At 44.7% G+C, this 14450-nt stretch overlaps 1 protein-coding gene across 29 annotated transcripts in view; it reads left to right on the forward strand.

The window, feature by feature from the left end:
* LOC114796055 (neurexin-1a-like) overlaps positions 1–14450 on the forward strand; it is a 252883-nt gene that overhangs the window by 87337 nt on the left and 151096 nt on the right. For all 29 annotated transcript variants that reach the window (XM_028989891.1, XM_028989898.1, XM_028989915.1 and 26 more), the window contains 2 exons: positions 3949–4390; positions 12905–13288. In XM_028989891.1, the coding sequence (XP_028845724.1) occupies positions 3949–4390; positions 12905–13288 (826 nt within the window). The remainder of the gene's footprint in view (positions 1–3948; positions 4391–12904; positions 13289–14450) is intronic.

Raw genomic sequence — 14450 nt, forward strand, 5'->3', positions numbered from 1 at the left:
CTGGTGTACTGTGTTTTAGTACATGTCTTCAGACTCCTGGTCCCATGTGGCCGCATCCCACGCTCTGATGATGAAACACCCCAACAGTAATGGCCCTGATGTCAGGGACCCCGGGTTTATGACAAATGAATGCGGCACAAGTCTGCCATGGCCAGAGAGAGCGGCAGCCCCCGTAACGGCGGCTGCTCTCCTTGGGCTCTAAAAGGTGCCCTCTGTCTTGACTCCATGTATCGATTCTCTTTTATTGGCTGTATCTGTTTTGTCTCCAGCCTCTGTGACTGAAGCGCCTCTGCAGAATAGACGCACGCTTTTTTTTTTTTTTTACCCCTAACGCTTGGGATGGAGATTCTTGTCAAATCAATTTTCTTTTTCTCCCAGCGGGCATCTTTTATTTTTCATGGCGACATTTAAACGTTTTGGGGAAGAATTTGTGCCTGGCTCGGTGTCAGGACCAAAAAGCGGCAGGGTAACGTAAGAGCCAGACATCCAGGTATTCTCTCAAAACACGCGCAAACCCATCCTGTTCCAGTGTCGCCATGTAACATAAAAGCAGTAATCATTACGAGCTGATCTAATTCGAATTTGCTGCTCCATTTGCATGCTGGTGTTTTCTGCAGACCCTTGTGAGAGGAAATGCAGTCTGATAGACGTCCCTTTCCCCAATGCTAATACATTCCCAGCGGACGTGACCCTGTTTTCAGGTGAATTCTAAGCGTGACAGTCAAGGGGGGGAAAAAAAAGAGACCTTTGTTTTCCACAAGTTTTGACCCATTTTGTATGGCATAAGAAGGACACAATTTTTGTATTAAAATAAAATTATAAGCCATGCTGCCCCACTGAAGGTAAGTTTTGGGCAAAGAGGCATATTCATATTCAATTATGTAATAATAAGTGAGATGAAATGCTATAACTTGGGAGACTTACTGACTCTAGGGGTCAATATCATATGACTACTATAGCACTACTTCAATAACAGGACAGCTTGTACTTTAACATTTATTTATGGCTGTTTTGACTGTTCTAGATGTTTAGATGTTTGACTGTTTTAGATCTTTAGGTTTTTTCTTTATTGAAATAATTGCACCCCTGATTCAGACAGTAGATGGTCTAAGAGCAACACCAGTGTGTGTGATATGGTGAGAAATTGTCACTTCTCTGCCAATTAGGTGACTGCTGAGTCAGAAGTGCTACGATAATACATTGTTATATAAATTATATTCCCACTCACTTATTTTATTCTGTTGAGCATTCAGTACCATATTTCTTATTGTGAAATACATTGTCCTTTTTATTCTAATACAAATGTGACAATGTGAGATGCTTGTGTGCAAATGTGACCATTTTTGTTTTAAAAGAATCTTTCACAGTTACTGACCAAGATCTCTAACTTGCAGATTTTCAGAACGTTTGTCTGATTAAATCATCTTAGATTTCATCTCCTTCTCTGACAACAAATCTGACCCAGTGAACACATCATGGCCATGATTCAAAGGAAGCGGCCCCGTAATCAGAAGGTTGCCGGTTCGAATCCCGATCCGCCAAGGTGCCACTGAGGTGCCACTGAGCAAAGCACCGTCCCCACACACTGCTCCCTGGGTGCCTGCCATGGCTGCCCACTGCTCACTAAGGGTGATGGGTTAAATGCAGAGGACAGATTTCACTGTGTGCACCGTGTGCTGTGCTGCTGTGTACCACAAGTGACAATCGCTTCACTTCTTTTAACCAAGGTCAGACAATTCAAAATGTATCTTGGCTTGACAGTTCAACGCTTTCTGTTTTCCCCAGCCCACGCAAAACTGCATTACATCACTGCAACTTAAGCTAAGATACTTGACTGTATTTACTGAAAAGCATATTGATAAATTCATTAGCAAAAACGACCACTAACGAACCCTAATGCAGTGTCTGGACTTTAACTCTGTTCTTTCCCATTGAAAATAGCCAATAAACTGCAAGTACAGTCCAGGGCTGTTAAAAATAATGCACTCGAGGCATTACGGGAGGTCTTATGGGAGAGCTGGGAGTCACCCAAACTACTTAATTTAGTTTGCAGGATATACAAGCTGCCGAAATGGATTACTGGCAGGCTCCTGCTAACTGCATTTGGCATCCTGTAAAGTGAAAGTTGTCTATGGAAAAAAAAGAAAAAAACATGTTTGATGTCATAGTAAAATGATTACTGTGGGGCAGTGGTGGCCTAGTGGGAAGGACCTGTAATTGGTAGGGTGCCGGTTTGAATCCCGAACTGCCAACGTGCCACTGAGGTGCCACTGAGTAAAGCACCGTCCCCACACACTGCTCCCCGGGTGCCTGTCATTGCTGCCCACTGCTCACCGAGGCACAGAGGACACATTTTGTGTTGTGTGCACTGTGTGCTGTGTTACACAACGACAATCATTACACTTTAATTTGTCTGTGTCTTCTGTCTTCTGTGTAGTTGTGATCTTTAGGTATAGAGTGTAAATGCATCAAGCCTCTCAAACTGGGTGCATGTGAGTTGATTTGCTTTGGGGAACACAAGAGGTCAAAAGCTCGTTTTATGACTAGTTCCATTTCTATTTCACATAGTCCCACGCCTTTTGTCCAGAGCCCTATCTTCTTTAATTCTCCTCTATTGTGATTTTTTTGTAACTATGAGCCCTTTCTGGTGGATGCACTTTGTATAAAAGCCTTAAGAAAAGAGAGAAAGAGAGCTCATTTCCTGCCATGCCACAGTACCTGGCCTGAAATCCCAGGCAGAGTGAGCAGTAGCCGTGGGCAATTGCTGATTAATCTAGATATGTGAAAAAGATGCGGGAGAATCTCATCCATCTTTGGAAACGTTCATTCCGACCTGAGTTTCCAGAGGGACCCCGACCAGACGGTTTTAACTCTGCACCTGTGATGGGGCCTGCTGCACCGTCCCATGGTGCCTGAAGATCCAGTAATCGACAGGGACGATCAGTGGGGGGAGCTGTGGAGGCGCCCGTGTATGATGAGGATGGGTCTCGGCAGGGAGCGTTCACACCTACAGAGGGGACGTGTGGCCCGACCCCGTGCTCCCGCTTTGAGATTGATGGTCTCCTTAGCACCATGTGACTGATGGGCAATGATGTTGAGGGCCGCAGGTGGATGGGTAGGGCAGGTGTGTGTGTATGTGTGTGTGAGTGTGTTTTCGTGCATGTGCCAGTTTCTGTGAGAGTCACCAGAGTCAAAACAGGGAGAAATTAAGTCCAGGAGACTTGGTCTCACTTGCACAGATTCAGAAACTCGACGTGCAGGGCAAAGTTGATTGGTTGTAAACAGAAAGGACTCCGTTTATATTCTGCTTGTGTTTATGTGCAAGTTTCACAGCTTGATTACTATCATTAAGATAATTAGTCTTTTTATCATTAGTCAAGTAATTGTAACAAGATGCACATTTTTCTTGTAACAGCAGTTGTACGAGTTGTATGTCTTTTATTTTGGTCGCCGAAAATGTTATTATGTAAAAAGAAAAAAAAAAATGTCACCGTGGCTGAGCAGGTGTGTGTCTGGATGCTCCCCCCCCCATCCCTCACCACTCTTGTTGCCTGGCTGTCTGCTTACGGGAAAAAAAATTTCTCTTTCACACAGAGTAAAGAAACGAGTATCTCTGAGAGGCAGGCTGCTCACTGGCTGAGTCCTGATGCTGGTGGACATTATCGCCTTGGCGAGCGCACACTCCAATAATGCAAACGAGCGGTTGTGACACTCTGCGCTGAAAATGGGGCCAAGAACTTTGCTTCATGTGTCGATTCGTAATGCTGTTGTTTCAGGGAAGACACTAGCTAAACAGGAACAAGATGAAAAAAGGCATTTAGTCCAATTTAGGATATAAAAGCATATGCTGCAATGATACAGCAAACACAATTTCACAGTGTGAGCCTGAAATATCCAGACATTTTTTTGTCATGCATTGCACCTTATGTTGGTTTGCTCATCCTATAGGTTGTCTACAAGAACAATGACGTGAGGCTGGAGCTGTCCAGGCTGGCCAAGCAGGAGGATCCCAAAATGAAGATCCACGGCATGATCGCCTTCAAGTGCGAGAATGTGGCTACGTTAGACCCCATCACCTTCGAGACCCCCGAGTCCTTCATTACGCTGGATAAGTGGAACGCTAAGAAGACGGGCTCCATCTCATTTGACTTCCGCACCACCGAACCCAACGGCCTTCTGCTTTTCAGCCATGGCAAGCCCAAGCAGAAGCCAAAAGGAGTGAAGAGCGCCCAGTCGCTCAAAGTGGACTTCTTTGCTATCGAGATGCTGGAAGGCCACCTGTTCTTGTTGCTGGACATGGGATCAGGGACCACCAAGACACGGGCAGTCAACAAGAAGGTCAATGATGGGGAGTGGTATCACGTTGACTTCCAGAGGGACGGGAGATCAGGTATCATTTTTGCTCATCATTCTGTATTTATGGTGTCGAGGCAGTAGAATGCTGACATTTATTATGCCTCCTTCCACCCGTCCGATCATCTGGAAATTTTCTTGTTGATGATTTTCAGTTCATGTTAGCCGGATATGTTTGTTGACCCATCAGTATTGGAAGCTAATGCCTACTCTCATAATCACAGGGGTCCCCAATCCTGTTCCTGAGAAAATGTCTTCATTCCAGCCTTCTGTACTGTCACATTCATAATTAGGTTGTTAACGGTCACCTCATCATATGGGGTTGAATTAAAACTCTGGGCGCTATTTTGACATTCTGCCACAAAGTGGAAAGATTTAGATTTTTGTCCAAGTCCATTTTGTTATGTTGTTTGTGGTAGAAAAATAGAGGCGTTTTTGCCATAAAATGCCATGTCTCCTGGCCTTGTAAAGTCAAGGGCACATGATCCATGGAGTGTTGCTACAATAATGGTGTACCTGAGGAAAATGGACCAGCACATGCACAAGTGAGAAATACATCATGTGCAGAAATTCCACCTTATCACAGCAGCATACACGGTATGCATGTAATTAATCCAATTGAGGGTTTAAGAAACAGTTACCTAATTTACCTGTTACTTATGTCCAATGTGAGCATCGGGCATCTGCATCGCTTACAATACCTACAATCTTGTAATCTTGAAGACATTGGGCGAAGAGCACAAAGGAATGAGGGAAACACGCCTTAGATTCAGCAATCCAAGGGCAGGACTTGGAACCTCTGCCATACATGCCATATTTCTTAATGTGTTATACCAAGATGAATCCAGAAATTTTCGACTGAGGTAAATCGTACGCTCATGAAAAAAAGAGTTCTGATTCATTTTCCCCCTTCCTAAGTCAATACTTGGATCCCTCCTGCGATATTTAAGCAGAAGTACTCTGTGGCTCAGAGGTGAAAGCTTAGCCCTCAGCACAGAGCCCTATAGATTACCTTGCCTCGACAGTTATTGTCTCCTCGGGCTGGGTGAGGTGCTGTTGCCCCAGCATCCCATTTTGCCTAGATTTGGTGCGTCTCCGGCTGTGTGTCCTCTGAACCCCAGCGTTACGGCACTCAGATCCCTGTTAATTTGCTTATCTAAGCATCAATTTGTTAGCATGTGCCTGCACCCAAGGCCTCGCAATGTCATGCTGCAAATTAGATACGCCCCCTCGACCATGTTTTCCACTACGGCTCTGCAGCTGGGAAGTACATTAACTGTTTCATTACCCCTGCAACCACGCAATCAGACTGCCGTTCATGCATCAGTCAGTTGGAATAAAACTGTTGTCCCTTGCTTTACTGCTCTGTTGTGGGCCATTGTTTGTTAAAAAATTAACAGTGTGTATTAGAGCCAGCACATCTGTGTTTTTTTTGTTTTTTTTTATCTTTGATGGTCCCGTTGCCTGGGACAGCTGCCATTGTTCCTGCAGAACCGTGAGTCTGTGTGTTAGTATTCAGGAGGCCGCGGATGAGTGATGGGCAGCTCAATCACGTTCCCCCTTCTCCGGGGTCATGCGCCAGCCAGCGTGAGTTCAGAGCTGCCGATGGTGAGCAGCTAACTGGAGCGATCTGATTGGTCTCCTGCCTGCTGTTGTGGCCCCAGGTGCCGAATCACAGCCAGACGTTCTTGGCGCAAACCAGAGACGGGTCGCGGCCACGGTGCCTAGTACCCGCCTGAGTCACAGCAAAACCCCTTAAGCCATGCCAGCGTGGGGTGAAATGTGTGGTCATCAGGTGTTGTGAGGTGTTAGTCATCATGCTGCTGAGTTATGGGATATAGCTGCTGATGAAACACCGGGTTTCAAGGGTCAGTGTTTTTATTTGTAGAAGAACACGCAGTGAAATGCATCCTGTTTTGACTATGCAGTGTTAACTAATAGTTCTAGAATGAAATACAATAGAATAAAAGGGGAATACGATATTTATGTTAATATTGCAATATTGTGTTAATGATAACACAGACATCATGGGTAGTGGATATGTATTCTGCTGAAGTGCGTGGTGCATAGACTTTGCCATGACCAGTGTAACAGTACACAGTTTAAAATCTGACTGCTTGGAAGAAGTTTATGAAAATTACATAAACATGATAAAGCATGCCTGATGTCTGTTTGATAAATTACATCAAGATTCAACACAATAGAGAATAGAGGCACATCAATTAGTGGTTACACTAGCACAAACTTATAATCATTTTATAAGCCCCCCCCCCATCTGCCTACCATTTACATTTCAGCTATCACGCTCCGCCATCGCTGTTTGTCTATTTGATCCTTCTATCTCACTCCACATCTCCTCTTCATGCATTCTCGCTTCTTTGCCCATCCCGTGTCTGCTCTGCTCATGTTGCCATGGGAACCGGAGCCGGCTCTCTCGCAGGGCCGAGTCGGCTGCTGCGCGGAGCCCGGGCTGAGGCACGCGGTAATGAAATTTCTGCCTGTGTTTTGTTCACCGCAGATCTAAAGTCTGGGCAGTGCTTCTACAGCCGCCTTTCAAAATTCACAATGATGAAACATGCAGCAAAGCAGTTTTACTCATATTACAAAAAAAAAAAACATTGGCAATCCATAAGCATTAATGTTCACTTCACCAAAGGATTTCTATAAAAATGGTTTTATGAGAAATTACAATGGTTACTGGGATATGTTTACTAAAGTGCATTGTCTCTGGCAGCTTAGGCCACTGAGAGAAGTAGAGCAACCTGATGTAACTGGGATTATAGTTTAATATTGCAGAAATAATGGAGTCACAATTATGCAACGTGAGAATATTGAAATGGATCTGGCAAGGACGTGAGAAACGAAGCCCTCCTTTTGTATAATTCAGCCCATGCATTGATTTATTGTGTGCCGTTGTAATGACATTTTGAACCCCCAAAACACATCAACTGTGGTTTATTGAAACCTCCGTCATCCATTGGCAGCTAGGTCTTGGCATGAATATCAAACCCCGGCCAGCCATTCAGAGTGTAATATTACATGCTCAGCATCTGTCCTTTCAGTCCAAGGCTCTGACTGCAGGCGATAAACCTGTTGTTTGGGAGGTGACGAAATGCTCTGTCTGCCCCCCCTGGGGTCCCACTGGCTTTCCCGTTAATAATGCATCGCGTGAAAGTAATGTTTTAAAACACATACATGCGCAGGCTGGATTCAGCACAAGGCATGTGAGTCACAAAGCATATGGTGTGCCGAGAACTTTCATCTAAGATCTTTTATTAATACGCAAAGCCACATGCCATGTGTCCCAAAGGCCAAAGAACGCAGTGCCCAATAACTACCTTGGGGTTTACCTTGCAAATTGGATGCTGCCCGCTCCACCAAAGCGCCTTGCCAAGATGGGGGTCTCTGAAGTAAATCTACACCTCACCGCATGAGCGTGTGGGGTCGTCTCCTCACTCTTTGTGTTTTTAACCGCAGCGCATTAGCTTAGATGTTAAAGAATGGCGGCATTTTTAAAAGTCCCCGATGGTCACGGAACTGGGAGTATGGAAGTGAGCACTTAGCTTGGCGGTGTTTTGGCAGGGGTGCTGGGTGGATGCTTAAAGTCACATGGGGAGATTTAGCCATATCAACTTAACTGGATTTCTGTAATCCCTCCTTACATATGTTGTCAGAAGTGTGGGAGCCGCGCTAGCAGAAATGCTAAGCGAGACCAATGTAGACATCACAAGGAGACAGAAATGCTGTGTGTGGCAAACCAGATGCAGTCCCACAAAAGAAGGCCATTCTAACCCCCATTTTATACATTCTTTGTGTTAGCATTTTCTCTATACATTCCCTTAACCCGAGTAGATTTGCAAATTCCATATACATTCATGTTTATGGCATTTATTAGAGGCCCTTATCCAAAGTCGCCCTGGAGACACTCGGTGACTGAGTGTCTTGGGGGCATAATGGTAATAAGTGGGGTTTGAACCTGTGACTTTGTGGTCTTCTGGTCAACTAGGCTACTAACACCTGGGCATCTCGAGAGTCGTGGACGTTTGGCGACAGCAGACACATGACAAATGTACCTGAATGAAGCAGAATTAGCAGAAATCATTTATGCTTAATCAGCATTAACTGGTTAGAAATGGAGCTATTGTTTAGATAGAATGGGTTATCGCTGCATTTTGCTGAAGTTATGACCTCAGTTAGAACAGGAGAGGCATGGTATGTCATCAGAGATCCTTATACCACTTCTAGCTGCTTCCATTGTCATATTCCTGAATGTTTAACTTTAGACAGCGAGTTAGCGAGGGACTGAGGGTGGCAGGTTTCAGGAGGTAGCAGGAGTGCTGTGCTGTACAGGTAACTAAAATAAACTATAGAATGGGTTGGGAAAAGGCAAGGCCAATTTCTGAAAAGCACCATTATGGCTAGCATAAAAAAAACTAGTTTACACAGGAGGCAGTGTTATTCGTAACATGATTATTATTATTGACACACAACCATCACATATAAATACTTCCAGTTTACCTCGTGGTGAATTTTTATAGTCCTCTGTGACTCAAACCTAACTTTCTCTCTGAGTCTCTACTACCGAGGACCACAGTAGGAAGACATGCACCCAGCTGTAGTGCAGATCAGGCTTTTTATCGGCGCGTACATCAAGGCATGTCAGAAGAGGAAGTGCACGATGAGACCACGGCAATTGGGTCGTCTTTGTCCTTTCACCGACTGACAGCTCTGCATCCCAAGGGGGTCTGGGGCACCAGTTCTTAACAGCGAGTCCGACCTTGTTTTATGAGGATCCTAAAATAAAAGTTCCACACTGTTACTTATTCATCATGTTTGGTTCTGCCTGAAAGAACGCTTATGTAAAAACCAGCCGCGCTGCAAACATTTGGCTGAAAAAAAAAGACAAAAAAAGTTCAATTTCATCACTTTGACTAAAAATATCCTGCATCACCCTGTTTTCATGGCAACTGTGGCACGTCTTGCCTTTTTATAGGGGGGCGGGACATGCAGCACTCTGATGGTCTTGGTGCAGTATGGTCTGTTTAATTTCCGATCTGCATGTCCCATACGGACTGTGTTTTATGGGCGCCTTGAAGATTTAAATGTGCAGTGCCTCAGGTTTACTGCAGTGCACCTCACCGTGGCCGCATGAGCGTGCCCTCCCCGCTAATGAGTTTGATGGAGTGGGCTCGTTAGCTCTAACCTGGGGGGAGATGTTTGGCCACGCGTCTGATGGCCACTGCCAAGTGCTTCCGCGCTGGAAAGTCCTAGCAGCTGTGGTGGAGCCGCAGATGGGGCGGTGGCGGCGGTGGTGTCCTGAGGAAGGTGCCGGAACAGATGCACAGAGGCACGACCCACAGAAAATTGCCTGAGAGCGTTTCGGCGGCGAGGTTAATCACTGTGCAAGGGTTCCTCCGCCCATGGCTCCCTGTCAGCGGGCCAGCGGGGCTGACTCACCTTGGCCGTGGGCGCGCAACACCGCTGAGCACAGTGTACGGATCCTTAAGATCATACCTGTGGTTAAGAGGAACGATTGATGCGGAAGCGGAGTGTAAGTCGAAGCGGGCCAGTGGCCTGCACTCTGTCACAGCCCTGGTGGCACCATGCATTGTGATACTGAGTGACAGGTGTCACCGGAACATGGACACTGTGTAATTAGTTTTTTGTAAGTGCTCAGACAATCTCCCATAGAGGTAACTTCGTTTTGGCACCGAAGATCCAGTCTGATTCTCTCTCTAGACCATAAGGGCTGTCTCAAATATTGAATAACACCGTATGAATTTATAATAACTACTGGATTTAGTGAACATCACTAGTATGCATTAGTGCGGACTACTGCAGCCAACAGTCCATCTAGTGGACTGTCACCGATAATCTTTATTCAAAAACGAATTGAAACCGACTTGTATATTTTTTGAACGTATAACCAAGTGGATGGATGGGACCCTTTGAAAATTGGTACTCACCCATGAATTGCCTATGAATAAGAGGCAGGATGGATAATGTTGAAGGTCAGAGAGTCACTATTTCTAAGACCGCTGTCTATGAGGATGTTAGAATATTGTGCACAAGCTGTCTTTCACAATGCAATATGCTTGCTGAAACTATGCACTTTCTATGCATGTTTTAGACTGCTATTTAAATGGTGCATTTCAGCATTACCAGAAACTAAAGCAGAAATACCAGATTCAACTGCTAGTTACCGTTGCCTCTCCCTGCTACCGCCAGGTTGACAGCTCTCATGCATCAGCGTTACATTGACACTTTCAGCGTTAATCTCACACTGTAAAGAAGCTTCACAGCAGATCTGTTCCCATGATGATTATTTAATCAACATAACATATGCTAATAACCACACCAAATGAAACAAACCTCCCTTACTGCTTGGAAACTTCTTCTATTGGATGTTCCCATTAGGGGTCGCCACAGCGGATGAACCGGGCAGGATGTCTGCATAATTGACGCAGCAAAAGTTTTACAGCGGATGCCCGTCCTGACGCGACCCACCCCATTTACCCAGGCTTAGGACCGGCACCAAAAAACACACGTTCGCATGCGTCCAGTGGCTGGGTTTTTCAAAATCTACTTTAAGGGTAAAATTGTACAACATGAATGAATTTGGTTACTCCCTACGGATAACTAGCAGGTCCGCTGGTCAGCAAGTCAGCCCGTTATTTCTTACGATTAGGTTGGTTTAAAGCCTTTAGTCTCAGGTTAGGTCTCCATATTCTCTTTATTGATTATTTTCATATGTTTTCAAGGCTTTTTGTCTTTTGGCCCCTGCTCTGTCCCTCTGTGCTCAGATTTTGATGCGGCTGGGCCTGTTGGCTGAACTGAGAAGTGTTATAGATTTCTAGGCTCCGCAAACGCCCTTAATTAAAGATCCACAATTGCCGCTGTTCCAAGACTAAGGGATCCATACCCAAATTAATCACCGGGCCAGAGCCTGACACCAGAGCCTCTCTCTTTGCAGCTTATACAGTCCAGTCATGTCTGCCGTTGTTTGCGGCGCCATGGATCGAGAATTAAACCTGAATGAAAGCAATAAATCACACGAGCGAAACACACAAACGTTGCGTTGCAGGTTTATGGGTGTAAAAAGGCAAACAGAGAGGAGGGGGAGGAAGAGAAACAACCTGTAGTTCGTTAATCATGTCCTGAAGGATGGGCCTGATGGGCCCGCGCTTTGGCTCCGCTGGAATGACAGTGGGATCGGCCGTTCGTCTCCCCGTTGCCTTTCTTTTTTATGAGTGCCGCTGCACAGATAAAGAGAGATTTACAGTTATGGGGCAGGAGTTGAAACAGCACAAATACACCCCCTGCTAGCACTGCTGTGGATTAGGAAGAAGAGGAAGGGAAGGAAAACAAAGAGGGAAAGTTGATATTTCATCAGTAGGTCATTTGTGTCCCCTGCTGGGACTCCTATCAGTATTGAAGTCAATATGAAGCTTTTCTTGTTCATATTGATCTGATTTCTATTGACTGATGTGATCCTTAAGGTTCTTTATCTGTAATATTCTGGTAATTATGTTACCTGTCTGCACACATGACTGGCATTTTTGGATTTAAATGATTTTGGATTTAAATTTTTTAAATAGCAAACACATTTGAGCATTTTTTAAAAGTGATAAACTTATAGAAAATGAATCAATACTGAAAAAAGATGACATTCCTTTGCAATCTTATAGAATAAGGAAAGCTGATTGGGTGTTATATGAATCAGTTATGAAGAAAGTCATATTAAAGTTATACACACATTCCATTCATCGATACATCTGCCCGTCCATCCCTTTATACAGTCATCCAGTTTTAAACCTACTTAATCGATTGAGAATCAATAAAGATTAAATTCACTGCGTGGTGACCAGTGTTTATTGTTACTGTAATACTATTATTTTCCCAATGGAACAAGAAGGGATTACAATAGCCAAAGCAGTAATAACATTACACTGACTAATCCTAGTAATCCTACAGCTTCTTTTATGGAGAATGAGGCATAGAGGACTCTATTGTCATCATTTATTTTATATTTGATTGTTTTAAAATGTGTATTGACAGTCCAGTGCTTCAACAAATCATTAGTTGGTCTAATCTTTTTCTATTCACTGTAGCGCTGTCCCTTTTGTATGTGGAGGTGGCCGTTCATATACTAATATAACGAGTAGTGTATGTAATTCCTTCTGGTAAAGAAATATATTTATTCTAAGGTGGTAGTAGCCTAGTGGGTAACACACTCGCCTATGAACCTGAAGACCCAGGTTCAAATCCTGCTTATTACCATTGTGTCCCTGAGCAAGACACTTAACCCTAAGTTGCTCCAGGGGGGACTGTGCCCTGTAACTTCTGATTGTAAGTCACTCTGGATAAGGCCGTCTGATAAATGCTGTAAATGTAAATCAGTTAACATTAACTTCATTACTTTTAACAGACCACATCCATGTCTTTGTATTAGTCTCTCCTTTATTTAAGTCTCTCCAGACCAGAAGAGTGAATGAAATTGTGGCTTTCAGGATTTTGCTTCCATTGACGTGCGCTTTGTGTTTCTGAACAGGTACCATTTCGGTCAACACCATCCGCACCGCTTACACAGCCCCTGGGGAGAGTGAGATCCTGGACCTGGATGACAACCTGTACCTGGGCGGGCTGCCAGAGAACAAAATGGCCATGGTGTTCCCCACGGAGGTGTGGACCGCGCTGCTCAACTACGGCTATGTGGGCTGCATCCGTGACCTGTTCATCGATGGCCAGAGCAAAGACGTCCGCCGCATGGCCGAGGTCCAGAAGGCGACCGGCGTCAAGCCCTCCTGCTCCAAGGAGGCGCCCAAGCTGTGCCTCAGTAACCCTTGCCAGAACAACGGGGTGTGTCGTGAGGGCTGGAACCGCTACGTGTGCGACTGCTCAGGGACTGGCTACCTGGGTCGCTCCTGTGAAAGAGGTGAGTTCCTCTCACACCTCAGTTCCAGCAGGGCAGGCGTGCATGGTGGGTATTGTTGTCCGAGCCAAAATGGTCTAAAAAAAATGGATGGTTGATATTACACTGGTAACCAGGAGGCCTGTTTCGGTTGGACTTTTAGCAGACTTTTAGGCCTGGACGAATGTTGCCAGTGCAGAGACTTCACATTTCAGGCGGGGTTGTTTTATTATGTTTACCGTCCCCATGATGTCAGATTAAAGCATAGCCTGTTGGCACAGCTTTCAGTACGGTTCCAGTGTTTAGAGGGTTTCTGGGATTTGGGCGAGCGTACGTGAAAATGAATGACATCAAAGTGCACCTTAAATGAGATGGGCTTAAAACGAGTTGCGCGCCCTGCTGCGTTCGACTGCTCTGTCACCGCTGGGGAAGATAAGAAGAAAGGAAGTGATTATCTTTGTCAGGGTATGAAATCCAACTCTCCTGTGAGACAGTTGCACTGTGCTTCTTCAGGGACTTTGCCTGTATATATTGGCTGTGTTAAAATACAAATCTTAACCCGCAGTAATGTACAGATTTGACCCTCAGGGGATCTCCAGGATCACATGGTTTATAAGAGGTGGTTGGTCTTTTTAGATGTTATGTTAGGAGCCAGTTCTTTGCCTTCATTAAATGTTTGAATGAGTGGCCTAGCAGATAAGGAAACAGACCCATAATCGGAAGGTTGGATGGTCGAATCCCGAACCATCAGTGTGACACACTGCTCCCCGGGCGCCATTTCATGGCTAAGGTGATGGTTAATGCAGAGGACACATTCTGTTGTGTGCACCATGTTCTGTGCTGTGTTTCACAATGACAATCATTTTACTTTCACTTATAAGAATATCATGAAGGCCTCTTTTTCTCATTCTCTAAACTCTGGATATAAACTAATTCTTTTGTAATGATTATAACTGTAATGTAATTACTACATCAATTCAGCAATATTCAGTGTACTACAGTAGTCTATGATACATTTGTATTACATATTTTTGGAATGGAAACAACCGTTTTTTAAAAATGTATGTATTTTATCAGTACTGAATATTTTTCTGTTTTTTCTGTGCCTGATATTCACTTGAAAATATATTCAGCGGCTGTGGTGATATTGGTGATAATTTAATCAGACAGTGCACGTCTGGCAATA

The sequence above is a fragment of the Denticeps clupeoides genome, chromosome 8, assembly GCF_900700375.1.
Source record: "Denticeps clupeoides chromosome 8, fDenClu1.1, whole genome shotgun sequence".
Lineage (NCBI taxonomy): Eukaryota > Metazoa > Chordata > Actinopteri > Clupeiformes > Denticipitidae > Denticeps > Denticeps clupeoides.